We start from the raw sequence: 14,163 nt of genomic DNA on the forward strand, positions 1-14,163 counted from the left end.
CACAATAGCTCCTGAACCACAGAAGAGGCGCAAGAGCATGCGTGTTAGCAGCCCTTTCTCCTAGTGATCTTGAATGCTGTGGAGAGATCCTGCCCTGCAGCTTGTGTGGTAGGATCTTTTCCTCTCCTTTTAATCTTAAGAACTGAACAGTACAGTGCATGGCAGCATTTAGTCCTTAAGGCATGGAGGAGGTTCACATTTAAAATAATAAGGAATGGAATGCCTTAAAAATTATAACCACACTAATGCGCTGAAGAAAACACTTTTTGATGGGTTTTGAAAAGTTAAAAAGGAGAATTTTGTAAGTACTTTTTAAAGATTTCTTGTCCTTAAAGTTTTCAAAGGTAATATGCACAGCCCACTTCGAGAATGTCAAAACACGCTGCACTTAGCCAAAATAATTATGGGGCTTGGGCAAAAATTATGGTTTTCATGGCAAGAAAACCACTGCATGTTTTTGTGATTTACATTTATTCCTTGACTAATTTTTCTTATTAATGTACAAAATCCATAATATATGCACATAAACTCACCTATGATCAATTCCAAATGTCTATAAAGGTCTCTTAAAAAAGTAAAAGTAGCCCTCCCTCAAATTTAACAAATCTTTTAGCAAATTCTGGAACCTTGATCTCTGTGCCTAGGATCAAAAAGTTAAAAGCATTTCCAGTTCTATGATTTTTCAGATGTTTCTATGCCTCTTCTCAGAAGTGAGGATAATTAAAAAAAAATCTGAGATAACTTAAAAATAAATTCTGTCTTAACTAGTTCTTATCATTGTCTCCACATACATCTTTTAAAAAAAGTCTCGTCCAAATGAAACATCCTATATATATGATCCCTAATGTAATGGTCCAAGAGAAAGGATATTTTCATACAATGGAATCTCATTAACCTTGGAAATGTAACTAACAAATACCCCATCGGATGGAAATCTTATATTTTTATGACAAAGTTGTCACTCTTCAGTCACTTCCTCTTCAGGTTGTTTAAGCTCATTCAATAAATCTTTACCAGATGCTCCTGCTTTTGAAGCAAACATAATAGCACCCTGTTTAAAACCCAAGGTCTTCAAACTTCTGGCATAATCCGCAAATACTACATGGATTAGTTTATGTAAATGACGGTTAAGGAAAACAGAAGTGAGAGATAATGGAGAAGGCTCAGAACCAGGCTTCTCTTATACCAACCCCTGTCTAAGCAGGAAATACTGAACACTGCTGTTAATCACTTGTTCACTTCTGGAACAAGATACCAAATATCATCTAAATATAACCTCTATGCACAAATTAAGGCAAAAGGCCTAATGCAAATGATTTACAAATAGCTGCTCAGCACCATTTTTCCAGATCGTCTAATGGCAGCGAATTAAAAACAGCAAAATTTTGATGAGGATCTATGGAAATTAATTTGAACACCCAGATACAACAATACAAAATTTAATATCTTGTCTGGACATATTTGAGTTTTCTTATGGTACACAGATCCCATTTTTAGCAAACAGACTGCAAGATATTGGCAATAAAATAATTTGGGATGATCTATAGGACTCACTTGTGGCTTTGTCAGCTGGGAGCACCCAGGTCATCCCAAAATTCATGTAAATAAAAATCTTTATAATGGCTACAATTTTCAAGATTCAACACGTTAGCAGAAGTATACACTGGAAGAAACAAGTTCTCAGGTGGATTTTTTATTGTTAAGCTTTCATCTCACACTACACTTCGATTTATAACTTACATAATTCTTACAAGCTCAAAACTGATGATCCTTTTAGTAAAGGAAAAAAAAAATATTCTTACCAGCACACACTGCAGGGGAGTGTGCCAAAAGACCTGAAATTCAATGTACATTGTGGCGTACAATTTTTAAAAAGATAACTGCCTTATTAGCCTAGCTAGCTCAACCTCGCTATGTGCCCAGCAGTAACCAGCAATTTAGCCCAAGTTCCATCAGCATCAACACTCTGCCATCTGCTCCCTTCTCCATTCCCAAATTTAAAGGTGTGAATTTAGGTAGTAGCATCCATAGGTTTGCTCTTATTCTTGCTCCCTTGTTTGTTTCCCAGTGCCACTGATTTAACAGAATACAGGAAGAGCCTGGTATTATGATTTGGGTGTATATTTTCTCTCCACGCATTTTCTTATTCTGTTGTTCCTTCAAGAAGTGCAGTACACACCCTGGGGGACATAATTATTAGGAGTTTCTTTTCCTGTACAGACTAGCTGATTTTTTTATATATATAGATATACACACACACACATATACATTCACCGTATGTCTTTTGGAAAAGGATATTTGTAACTTCATTAACTTCAATTGTGCCATACTTCAGACACACCTCAACAAATAAGGCAGCTCTATCAAAATACCTCATGCTGTTGAAAAGAAAAACAAACAAACTGTTAGGACAGGAAGATTTAAAAGTTCAAACCATTTTGATCTGGCTTACCTAACTCTATAATTCAAGAGTATTCAATGAGTTGATCTTTGATGCTAAAGTTTTGAAAGGACAAGGTTCAATTTACTAGCTCTGAGTAACAGCTGTTATAAAATGTTAGCACTTGTTTAGATGCTGGCACCTTTAAAAGCTGCTGAAAATTTAAAATGCCAACATGTTCCCTTGAAATTACAGAAAAAGCATCAGTACAAGCACATAGACAAGGATGACATGCTGTTGAAGTAACTGTCAACTAAATAAAACAGAATGAATTGTTCAAAAAATGAATTAAATGTAAGTAGTTCACAGAAAAACACACATTTCCTGATTATACGTTCAGCTGACAATTTTGGACAAAGCAGTGTAGAGAATGTGCTCATTCAGTTCTACCTGTGCAGCATCTCTGCAACTCTTGTAAAACATCCTAGCGATAAGAGGACAAGGATGGCCTTGGATTTCTGGTTAACTTGGGGAGAGCAAAGGTGATCAACCCAACGTTTCAAGACATCAGCACACTCCTCTGAATTCAAACGAACCTTTGGGAGATAAAGAAGACCCAAGTCTGAATGCAACAACTGCTATATAACGAAAGAAAACATTTCCATGACAAGCCACGTACAAGTTTACTACATGATTTTATCTGATTGTAACTTCATTACAACTCAGCAGATTCTTACTCAGAGTTTCTCTCAAGTTACCACTTCCCAAATTCACTGGTCCCTAGAATGGTAATAATGAGGAAAATGAGAAACACAAAAAAGTTCTCAGATTACTTAAACCTTGACATAGGAAATCAGGCTTGCTTGCTATGCATTCCATTACACGTACCCCTGACGGTATGCAGAAGTCTTCCAGGGGGTACATCAACTCATCTAGATATTTGCCTAGTTTTACAACCGGCTACATAAAGAGCACTTGTGAAGTCAGTACCAACTAAAATTTCATACAGTGACTTGTTTATACTGCTCTGTATACTGTACACTGAAATGTAAGTACAATATTTATATTCCAATTTATGTATTTTATAATTACACGGTAAAACTAAGAAAGTAAGCAATTTTTCAGTAATAGTGTGCTGTGACACCTTCGTATTTTTATGTCTGATTTTGTAAGCAAGTAGTTTTTAAGTGAGCTGAATCTTGGAGATACGCAAGATAAATTAGCCTCCTGAAAGGGGTACACTAGTCTGGAAAGACAGAGCCACTGTACTAACAGGATTCACTGCAATCAAAAGTGTCAAGGAATTAAATACAATGGGAGAAATGTCAACTTCTCCTGAAGATCTAAAAAACCAAAACGGGCAAATAAAAATGGGACTCATCGATTTGGAAAAATCTATATTGCCCCACTCCCTTACCTCTTACCAGTGAAATAGCTAAACAGATTGAAATTTTTATTACTTTAGGATAGACACCCATGAAAGTGAAATATATTATCTTTTTATTATTTTATTTTTTTCCAGACATTAAAATAAATCACATAAGGGATATACAATTTTACAAAAGAAAAATGTAGACAACAATCAGAACAGGTTATTAAAATGTCTTTGACAAATCTTTGGTGACAAACTTGAAAACTGGGAATTTTGACCATTGTTAGTCCCCAATCCTACAATCTGATCCATGCAGGTGGGCCTCTGTGCCCACAGGGAGACCTTCTGGGGCTCCCTATGGGAGAAGGTGTCTGCCGGCAATGATCCAGTTGCAGGGTTGGGACATTATAGCTTAATGCATTGGAAAGAACTTTTCTCATTGATATGTTTCTGAATTGATACTGAATGTTCTTCAAGTCTGAAGGACCTTGAAATCCACACTAATCTCTATAAATATACGTCTTGAGGCAGGCCTTTTATGTTCACAGTTTAATTTATACTTATTTTATTTCCAATGTTCTGCAAGCTGTTGAAGTAAAGAAAATTTCTTTTACTACTAAGTAAAAGATATAGAGATAGTTACAGGTGGCATTGTTGACTAGGTCATGGGAAAAAATGTAGACCGTAACCAATGAATATAATAACAAAGTCATCAGTGTACTTTAGTTGCGAGCTAACTGAATCATTGACAGTATATAAACAAAACCAAATGCCACTGCAGTTTAAAATAAGCCAAAAATTGATGCAGGGCTTCTTTGTACTATCTGGGTAATAATCTGGATTGAGCAATTACATACTTTTGCAAGCCATGCTGCACGGTTCCATTCTCCATAGGTTTGCAAATAACGACACGCATCAGCAGCTTTATCTATTAGACTGAGCAACTGCACTCCCTCTGGAAAATAGAAGTAGATTACCTAAAACTTGACTCTTAACTAATGGGAAAAAAAAGAAGTTGCTATTTAAATGCAACAGATCCCTCAGAAAGGGCCACTTGCTGCCTCTTGGGATACAGGAGCTCCACAAAGTCTCCAGTTCTTAACACCCACCTCTTCATGCATTGTAGAGCTTTGGAGCTCTGAAGGTTATCCACGACACCATCTCCCTTTGCCTTACATGACATCTGCAGAGCTTAGAAATGCTCCACAAAGTTCTAACCTCTCCTCTGCTTCTCTTTGCCTCAAACAGACATGCTAAGGAGATCATTGGACCATGTAGACTTAATCAGTGTCACAGAATTATACCAAACAACAAGCTCGATTTCTGCAAATCATCCTTTAACTTTTTTTTTTCAAAAAGTAGCCTAGGCCCTAAAAAAAAAATATTAACAAAACAGAGTAATATGCTTAAGAAATGTCTAATCACCTATAAACATAAGTAGTTCCACCACATGACTTCAGAAATTCTAGTCACCTTACAACAAGCATCTATTACATGAGGTAGAAAAACACAAAGATACAGTTCTAAGAGCCTATTTATATATTAATGGGTTTGAAACAAACTGAAATATAGAAGGCCTTTCATTTCCAACCTGTGTGTTTTAATTTTATCCAATAAATATGCTTTTGTTTTCATTAGGAATGTGACAGCAACCTTCTTTGGGATTAGCAATAAATTGCAAACAGGTTCATTTCTGGAATATGGTTTGCAATAAAAAAATAGACCGACTTGTTCAGCCTTCTTTTGAAGTACTTAAAATTATGTCTAATGCTTTTTGTACATCTGCAAACCCTATAAAATAAGCACCCTATATGGTTTACTGTAAAAAAGAGGCTTTTTGTCTAACCGTATTAATTTCCATAATAATTATCAGTATTGATTGCTTACAAACAAAAGGAAAACACATATTTTACCTGCTAGCTTTCCATTTGCTATCATGTTGGTTGCTACCAGTTTAATGGTGCTTTGAGAAGGACCTGATGAAGTGACCGTAGTGACCAAACATGCCTTGAGTGAATCACAGTAGTAATGTGGGTTTTCTGCATTTGTCTCTAATAATAGTTGTACTGCTCTGTCAGTCTGGTGAGAAAAAATCAAATTACATCATCTTAAACCCCCCCCCACTTTTGTTTGGATGTTTAAAAAAAAAACAAAAACAAAAAAAACAACAAACAGTTATAGTAACAGAGATAAAAGGAAAAAATCTATTTTTTCAAGTTTGTATACTAACTTGACTATAGTCCCAATTCAAGATAGCACCTTATTTAGGACACCACTTAAGCACACATGCTCTGAATAGGGATAGGGTTAAAACACACGCTTAAGTGCTTTCCAGAAAGAGGGCCTACATAGGAGAAACAATAAATTGCGTATGCAGTTTTCCCTGTTTGTGTGGTCTTTCACAGAGCAACGGAGGAAAGAAAAGCAACTTAAAAAGTAGGGGTGAGATAAGACTGTATAAGCAAAGAAACTGGTCAGATACCCAAAGGGTGGCACCTGCAATAACCTAGCACATTTTTTTTGAAATTCACTGTATTTAAAGTTGATAGGTTAACAAATTATGGAGAAATATGAAAGGCATTATGTATACTTAGTAAAATCTGATTTTAGGCTGCACTGGTTGTGTTGGTATATTATCTCTTTATTCATGTCAAATCTTTTAGATTTGACAGGAGTCATTGACACCACTATGTCTTCTTGTAAACTTGCATACCAATACTAGCAGTTTTTCCCTGCAAATACTAAGCTATCTGAGCAGCTTGATTATTTTCTTTCAGAGAACTCAAAGGGTAGTGTCTGTTTGGTCATCTGACTGAAGAAAGATCCACGTGGAGTTCCAAAAGAAGGATGGGTGTTGAGGTGATTTTCGTATTTGGATGACACTTAACTCTGTTTCCATTTCATTGGACCCAGACGGTGCAGTGGAACAACTACCCAGCTGTCTAGCCAAGACTGGGTCTTGCATGTAGGCTAGCTTGAAGAAACTCAGCCTAGATAAGATAGACATAATGTTGTCTGGATAGAGGAAGTATTGAAAAGAACACACAAAACCCACAGAAACAGGTAAGGGACATTACAAACAAACAAGCCACCCACAAACCTGCCCCAGGAGAAGAAGCTGGTCAGCACATTTCCTGGTGTGGTCATAGGTTGATCTTTTAACTTCCTGTAGATGTACCCTTTCAAGCTGAAATTTCTGCAGAGAAAAATTAAAATGATTACAAATCTGAGAATAAACTAGCTAATATATGAAATATATATTTTTATATATATATATATAAATATACTTTTCCATAATATGAATTAGAAACACCTGCAAAAATATGTGATCTTAAAATATATATATAAATTTTAAGTACATACAAATGATCTTATAAGCCTATGATACTATTTATTTATTAAACCACAAAGAAAGCCCAGCCTTTAAATAGTACTGAGTGCTTTAAGTTCAAATAACAAGTACACTGAGATAAGGGTAAAACTCCATTATTAACACACAGTCATGCACCTTTTTCTTTGAAATAAAAGTGAGGCACTTATATGTAGGAGCTTTAAATTCAAAAGGGAAGAAATGCTCGTCATTTTGTTGATTTAGTCACACACCTACTAAATATTATTTATAAACGGTTTTCAATACCTGGAAGTAGGAATTTTCACACAGTATGTCATAGCATATATCCAACGGGTTGATTAATTTTTCTTGCAGACTATCTGTAGTTTTTGTAGTTTGTGCTTTTTCCTGAGAGAAACTGTACAAATAATGGGAAGCAACACTCCAAAAATGCAGTTCTGATTCATCCCCATAGAGTCTGAGAAGTCAAAAACCAAAATGAAGCAAACCCTACCATTATACATTGTAGCTACAACATCAGACTAGTTTAAATTCCCAGCACCCCCCAATACAATCACTTGTAACCATAATACTTATTCATTGTAGATTTTTTTCCACATACTACTAGTAATTGTTCTGTATTTTAAAATAATTTCTTTATTCAGAGAATAAGGTACATTCTTTTTGGCATCACAAATATTGTGGGTTACCAATAAGACTTATATATGACATCACAAACAATGATCTCTTTTGAAATATGTTCGACAAACTAGGAAGTAGCCAGTTGGAGGAAAGACTTTTACAAGGTTAGTTAAAGCTCAGTAAATCTCTCCACAAACTAGTTTAGCGAAGGCATTCAGAACTTAATCTATCCTCAACTTAATTTTCTGGGTTGCTTTACGCTTCACCAGGAAAAAAATCTATCATAAAAGCTTAGAAGCAACTAAAAAATGCAGAACAGGTTAAAAATTATCATTTGAGCAGAGCAACAACATGACAATGGTCATGGAATTAAAAAAGAGCCCCACTTTCTCTTTTCCTTTGCTTGCATATGGGCCTAGGTTTTAGGTTGTAAACTCTTTGGGAGAGAGATTGGACTCTATATTCCAGTAAAGTACCGAATACACTTTTGGGCATTGTACAAGTAACAACTACTATTTCACTGTGGGTACGGTCGTTTCTTATACCTTTCTAAAATGCAATTCTGTTCAATCACGTTAAAGGAGTCTTTTCACTGTAATATAAAACTCAGTGGAAATACAAATAATTCACTAAGATAATAACTTAGACCCCATCCTTGAAATACATACACATTCCTAACTTTATGCACATCATTAGTGTCATTCATTTTAATAATACTATATACATGCTTAAAGTTAAGCACATGTGTAAGTGCTGACAGGGTCAGGATTATTTAGAAAAACCTTTCGACTTCATCTGAATCTCTGTTACCTTGCAATCAGTAAACATCTCTGCAATAGAGTAAATTCAGGATCAAGCACAAGTTTCTTGACGTCACTGCAAAAGCAGAAAGCCATATCTGATCTGTAATATGCTGTGCTGGATTTTTAAAAAACAAGTACTATATATTACATCTAGGAATTAAAGTTTACAAATGAAAACAAGACTTATTTCTTCTTGTCGGACAAGGAAAGTAGAAGCTTATCTCATGCTGACCTGAACAAAGGCCTCTATCAAACAATATTTCATCACGGCAATAGGAATTATACCAAGTTTAAGTATGTCGAAATCTTTACAGGAGCAATTCACTGTTTATCAGTTTTAATAGTTAAAACCAGTCTGTCAAGAATGCCTTCTGACTTACATGTATTGCAATAAATGTGAACTACCAGAAGAGTATACCTGAAGCTGTAATATTGGTTTGCAGCAATTCTAAATATTATAAAATTAAATTAATAAATGTCATAATTATGTAAATATAATCTGTATGGTGTCACTGGACAACAAATACATCTATTATAAATCTATGAATTCAGGTTTTGCATAAATTTTTCTGCATACAAAAGAAAATTAGCCTTTTTTTTGGGTAGAGGGGAGGAAAGGGGAAGAGCTTCCAGTTTCTTGGCTGCAAAGGCTGCCTTAATAGTTTAAATGAATGTACTGCCATCTGTTGGCTATGCAACCAGGGAGACTGATGTAATATCGTCAGAAGTATGAACTTCACCCATGAAGAGTAACTTATCTTGAAAGGGTAGGATTTTCAAAAGGACCAATGTGATATTTTTCTGGATAGGGTTTAAAATTCTGCATAATGTTTCGAATGATACATTTTTTTTTTAATAGGCTGCACCCATTTGGCCCAGGCAGCACTCTGAGGAGCAGACATGTTGAGAAACAGTTGCCAATAAACTGTGAATGCCATTTGAATTTAAATGCTGAGTATTCCTGGGCCTCTGGCTGGCAGCCACCGTTGTCTGTGGCATCAACAATGTGACAACCTAAATGTCTCAAATTAGGCATGAGTTTCATCCCACTTTAATGTTTAATACAGTAAATTATTCTGTCAAGCCAATATTAAACAATTTGTTTTAAGAAAGATCTCCGATTTGGTAAGAATGCTACCGTTAACTTTTCATTAGACAAAGCAGGTCATGAAGTAAGCTAAATTTCATTTATTGTAACAAGTACTTATCTTTAAGCACAATCAAATGTTTTAATACAAAAATAAAGTTATTCCAGAGTGGCTGCTAAATGAAAAACCAATCATTACAACTTTTGCTGCTGCAATCTCATTCAAAGCAGTATTTTGTTAAAACATTAATAAAATGGTGCTTACTTGGACAATGAATTCAACTGTTTTTGAAGCAGATTTTTAATATTTTCATTCTCTGGATAATCACTGCAAAGAAAACATTTGATTTAACAGGAATATATATTCTAATTTTATATTTTATAAATTATTTTATATTTTTATATATATATATATATATATATATATATATATATATATATATATATATATATATATATATATATATATATATATAATTTTATATTTCCTCATAACTATATTGGCAATATTATCTGAAGTGGTGGAAAAGTGTTGGCTAGGTACAACACGAAACATGGTGGAAGCCAACTTAATGTTCTCATGTCCTTAATAAAAAAAACAGTTTAGACAGAAAATCTTGGACATCAGTTACTAGTTTCGAAGTACTATTCATGGCCTGTTCTTCATTCCTGCTCACCCTCATTACTCCCACATCTCTGTTATTGTCTCCTTTCTCTTCGCATTTCTTTCTTACCCACTCACCTTTACGTCTCCCCCTTTTTATGTTGCCTGCCCATTCCTAATCCTCAATCCCACTTGTCTCACAAATTCTTTTCCTATCTCCTCTTCTTTCTCTATTGCTTACTCCTGCTTATTTTCAGCAATAATAAATCCAATCTTGACCATCCTCTTATTCTTATCTTTTATGCCCAACGTACCCACTGTTACCATGGCTTTCCCACACTGGTCCCTCACTCATCAATCTCACCCCCATTTCCACCTCTTTTTCATCTACAGTAGAACCTCAGAGTTACAAACATCAGAGAGACGAACTGACCAGTCAACCACACACCTCATTTGGAATTGGAAGTATGCAATCAGGCAGCAGACACAGGGACAAAAAGCAAATACTGTACAGTACAGTGTTAAATGTAAACTACAAAAATATAAAGGGAAAGTTAAAACATTTGACAAGGTAAAGAAACTGTTTCTGTGCTTGTTTAATTTAAATTAAGATGGTTAAAAGCAGCATTTTTCTTCTGCATAGTAAAGTTTCAAAGCTGCATTAAGTCAATGTTCAGTTGTAAACTTCTGAAAGAACAACCAAGTTTTGTTCGGAGTTATGAACAACTTCCATTCCCGAGATGTTCAGAACTCCGAGGTTCTACTGTATTCTAGAATGCCCGCTTTCATAAAAAGTCCATCTCCAATCTATTCACCTCTCACTCCCTTCCATCTTGAACTCATAGAAACCTAGATTTCCCCGTACAACACTGTAGCCTTAATTTTCAAAAGTGGTTCATGAATTTGGGTGCCTTACTGTTTAGGTGCCCAACTTGAGAAACCCGAAAGGGGCCTAGTTTTCAGAGGGTGGGTGCTCAGTACTTCTGAAAACCACTCCCTTTAAGGAGTCTCTGGTTAGGCACCCAAAAATAGAGGCCCTCAAAATCACTACTCACTTTGGAAAATGTAGGCCAGCATGTTTGCAGCTGTTCTTTCTTATGGCAGTCTTTACTTCTCTCACATCCTCCAAACTGAGGGCTTGCCCACACAAAAACTTAGTTGTCAGCAAGCTTGTGTGTGAATCTACCCCACACTGGACTGCTGTACAATGAGTGTCTGTGTTGACCCTGCTGCTGTGCACTAAAAATTCCCAACTGAGCTTTAATGTATTCTGTTTCAAGGCAGCATAGATCAAAGCATACAAGGGAATTTTTAGAGCATGGCAGCACAGTCCACCTGGACACTTAGAGCACGGCAGGCTAATGAAAGGTATAGTCAGACTCCAGCTAGCCATGAACTAAGTGTCCATATAGACAAGCCCTGAGATGGCTCCCAAAGGCTGCAGTGGAAGTGTCTATCTTCTCTTCTCTTGCTGTTTGCATCCCCTTCCTTTTTCTCACTCCATTTCCATTTTTGCTCAATACCCCATTCAACTCCCTATTCCCTTCCTTTCAAAGCTGAAATCATCTGCTCCCCAATGGACTCACTGCTCTCCATCTCATCACAAACCATCATGCTTCTCTTTGAGGAGTTCAAGCTTCATGATGGCATCCTGCCTAGCCCCTTTAGCTTCCACCTCCTTAGACTTATGTACTTTATATTTCATTTGCATTACGGCCATATTAATAATATATATCATGCAAATAAGTTTGCATATATTGACCATATCATTTTGTACATTGATTATCTTCTTAGATTGCAAACTCTTTAGGGCAAGGTGTGCATCTTCCTATGGTCTGTATGTTGCCCTGAACAATCCTCATGGGGTCTAAGCTACTGCCCTATAAATAATAAATGTTACATCCTTATAAGGTGCTCCACTCTGATAGGAATCTGCACCACTAAAGAGGAAACATGATCATTAGTGTAGGGGAAAGGGCTGGAATTACTCTCTAGTGGCCACCTCTAACTTAGAAATCACCTGCTTTTAGAATGAAAACATTTTTGTTTTTTGATGCAATATGTTGCATGAGTTTCTAATTCGGAGTACAGACAATTGCTATTGTCTTAAAAACATAGGGGCTGTTTTCGAAGATGAAGGTAGGTTGGTGCCACTTGAAATAAACCAAACCTTTGACCTCACATCGCTCTGGTCTGATGAGAGGGAAGCATTGCCCCTCCATTCCGACTACTCGTTAAGTGCTGAAGTTCACCCATTTAACAACCTCCTCCCAAAGAATACGTAGGGGACCTGCATGTGATAACAGTTAAAAGTTTGAACAGAAAATTAAAACAAAGCCTTACATGTGTAAAATATCTAGAGTACATTTATCATTCCATGGCTGATGCAGCAAGAAGGCTTTTAAAGCTAATGAGGCCCTTGGAACAAGGAGATAAGGGCACCACACAGGCTCTGAAATAGAAGAAAGAAAGTGAGGAGGGAAATGAGTCATATTCAAGAGCTATGAGTAGCTAACCTCTAATGACATAGCATTTAACAACTATAAAATATATAGGTAGCTGCCTGTAACAGAAGATAAAATATTAGATGTTAGGCCAGATTGTAATCCCAGATGTACAGCATGGATCATTGCACATGGAAGTCTGCTGCTACACATGAGCAAAAAGATTTTCTAGGAGATACAGTTAGTCACTAGACATTTACAATCAGAACCTGGTCTCCTCGGTCTTTGGCTTTTAGTTTAGTTAAAATCTGGTTGCAGATGAACTTGCAAAGTAAAAGTGAAATTTGAGTTAAGCAGAGATGTATATGGCAGGATGCTTCTATAAAGCAGATGTGAAAGAAATTCATACAAGATATGCCAGAATGCCTCATCCTTACACATCACAATTACTATGGACTCCAGTGAAACTGTATCACAGTTATTATCACAGTATTCAGGAATATCTGTATTGAAAACAGGAAGCATCAATATGGTTTTATAGGGAGGGAATTAAACTAAACGTATATCAATACTGAATGCCTCAAAAAGTCTGGTCAGTAGGGATACTTGTGCTTAACTATTGCCATAATGAATCAGATTGGTGGTCCATCTAGTCTGGTATCTAGTCTCTGACACCAGTAAGATGCTCCAGAAGAAGGGGTTAGATTCCCTGTCCTAGAAAATTATTGAATAATCTGCTCCTATGGGAAGTTTCTTTCTAACCTCCAACTGTTAGTGGTTTGCTTAAACACAAAACTATGATGGCTTTTATTTCTTGTATTTTCTATCTATCTCATGTAACCTAAGACTGTTTTCATTATTGCTATAAATGTCTAATCCTTTTTTGAATCACACTAAATTCTTGGACTCTGTGATACCCTGTTCTTTAAGCACAACAGGTTAATGAAATAAATATGCATTGACACAGTTTAATTTTCAGGTCTCAAAAGATAATTTATGATAACTAAATTATCCTTCAATGATGCTGATCCCACTGTTACTTGTCTTTCGTCAAAACTATAGCCTTCATAGTGTCAGGAGAAAACAATCCATTTTTATTTTAGACAAAGTTAGCGAAGTATATTAAATCAGAATATCTATCAAACACAGCATCAAATGATGATACTCTTACTCTCATTAAGTAATACCTTACTCCACAAGTAGTCTCAAAGATTTTAATGGGATTGGCCCACAATTTGAAAAAACTGGATCATCTTCAAGTCACGATTTTACGTATTAACCATTTTAGCTGCACAGTTCATCCCATAGACAAAAGAATGTAAAAGCAATTTTTTGTAAGAACTTATGCTAGCTAAAAACATGTAAAAGTCAGATAACAAGGCTATCAGAAACTGATGCATTTCTACAATTTCATGGAAACATCCACGTTGGCCAGTCACTGAACCAGTCAATGAGCAGGATTCAAACTCTGGAAATATACAGCAGTATAAAAAAAGCAAT

General features: G+C 35.9%; 1 protein-coding gene across 5 annotated transcripts in view; it reads right to left on the bottom strand.

The window, feature by feature from the left end:
* Positions 1 to 617: 617 nt before the first annotated feature.
* Positions 618 to 14,163, bottom strand: part of WDR11 (WD repeat domain 11) — a 72,730-nt gene continuing 59,184 nt past the window's right edge. For 2 of the 5 annotated variants that reach the window (XM_073354200.2, XM_073354199.2), the window contains exons 20-29: positions 12,563 to 12,671; positions 9,881 to 9,943; positions 8,536 to 8,643; positions 7,390 to 7,561; positions 6,853 to 6,948; positions 5,666 to 5,831; positions 4,610 to 4,707; positions 2,831 to 2,976; positions 2,296 to 2,378; positions 618 to 1,113 (exon numbers count right to left, since the gene is read on the bottom strand). In XM_073354200.2, the coding sequence (XP_073210301.1) occupies positions 959 to 1,113; positions 2,296 to 2,378; positions 2,831 to 2,976; positions 4,610 to 4,707; positions 5,666 to 5,831; positions 6,853 to 6,948; positions 7,390 to 7,561; positions 8,536 to 8,643; positions 9,881 to 9,943; positions 12,563 to 12,671 (1,196 nt within the window). In that variant the 3' untranslated portion in view covers positions 618 to 958. Of the gene's footprint in view, positions 1,114 to 2,295; positions 2,379 to 2,830; positions 2,977 to 4,609; positions 4,708 to 5,665; positions 5,832 to 6,852; positions 6,949 to 7,389; positions 7,562 to 8,535; positions 8,644 to 9,880; positions 9,944 to 12,562; positions 12,672 to 14,163 lie in introns of those variants that run through there. The other 3 variants (XM_073354202.2, XM_073354201.2, XM_073354204.2) reach the window with 2 other exon arrangements.

Source organism: Lepidochelys kempii, chromosome 7 (assembly GCF_965140285.1).
Source record: "Lepidochelys kempii isolate rLepKem1 chromosome 7, rLepKem1.hap1, whole genome shotgun sequence".
In the NCBI taxonomy this organism is placed as follows: domain Eukaryota; kingdom Metazoa; phylum Chordata; order Testudines; family Cheloniidae; genus Lepidochelys; species Lepidochelys kempii.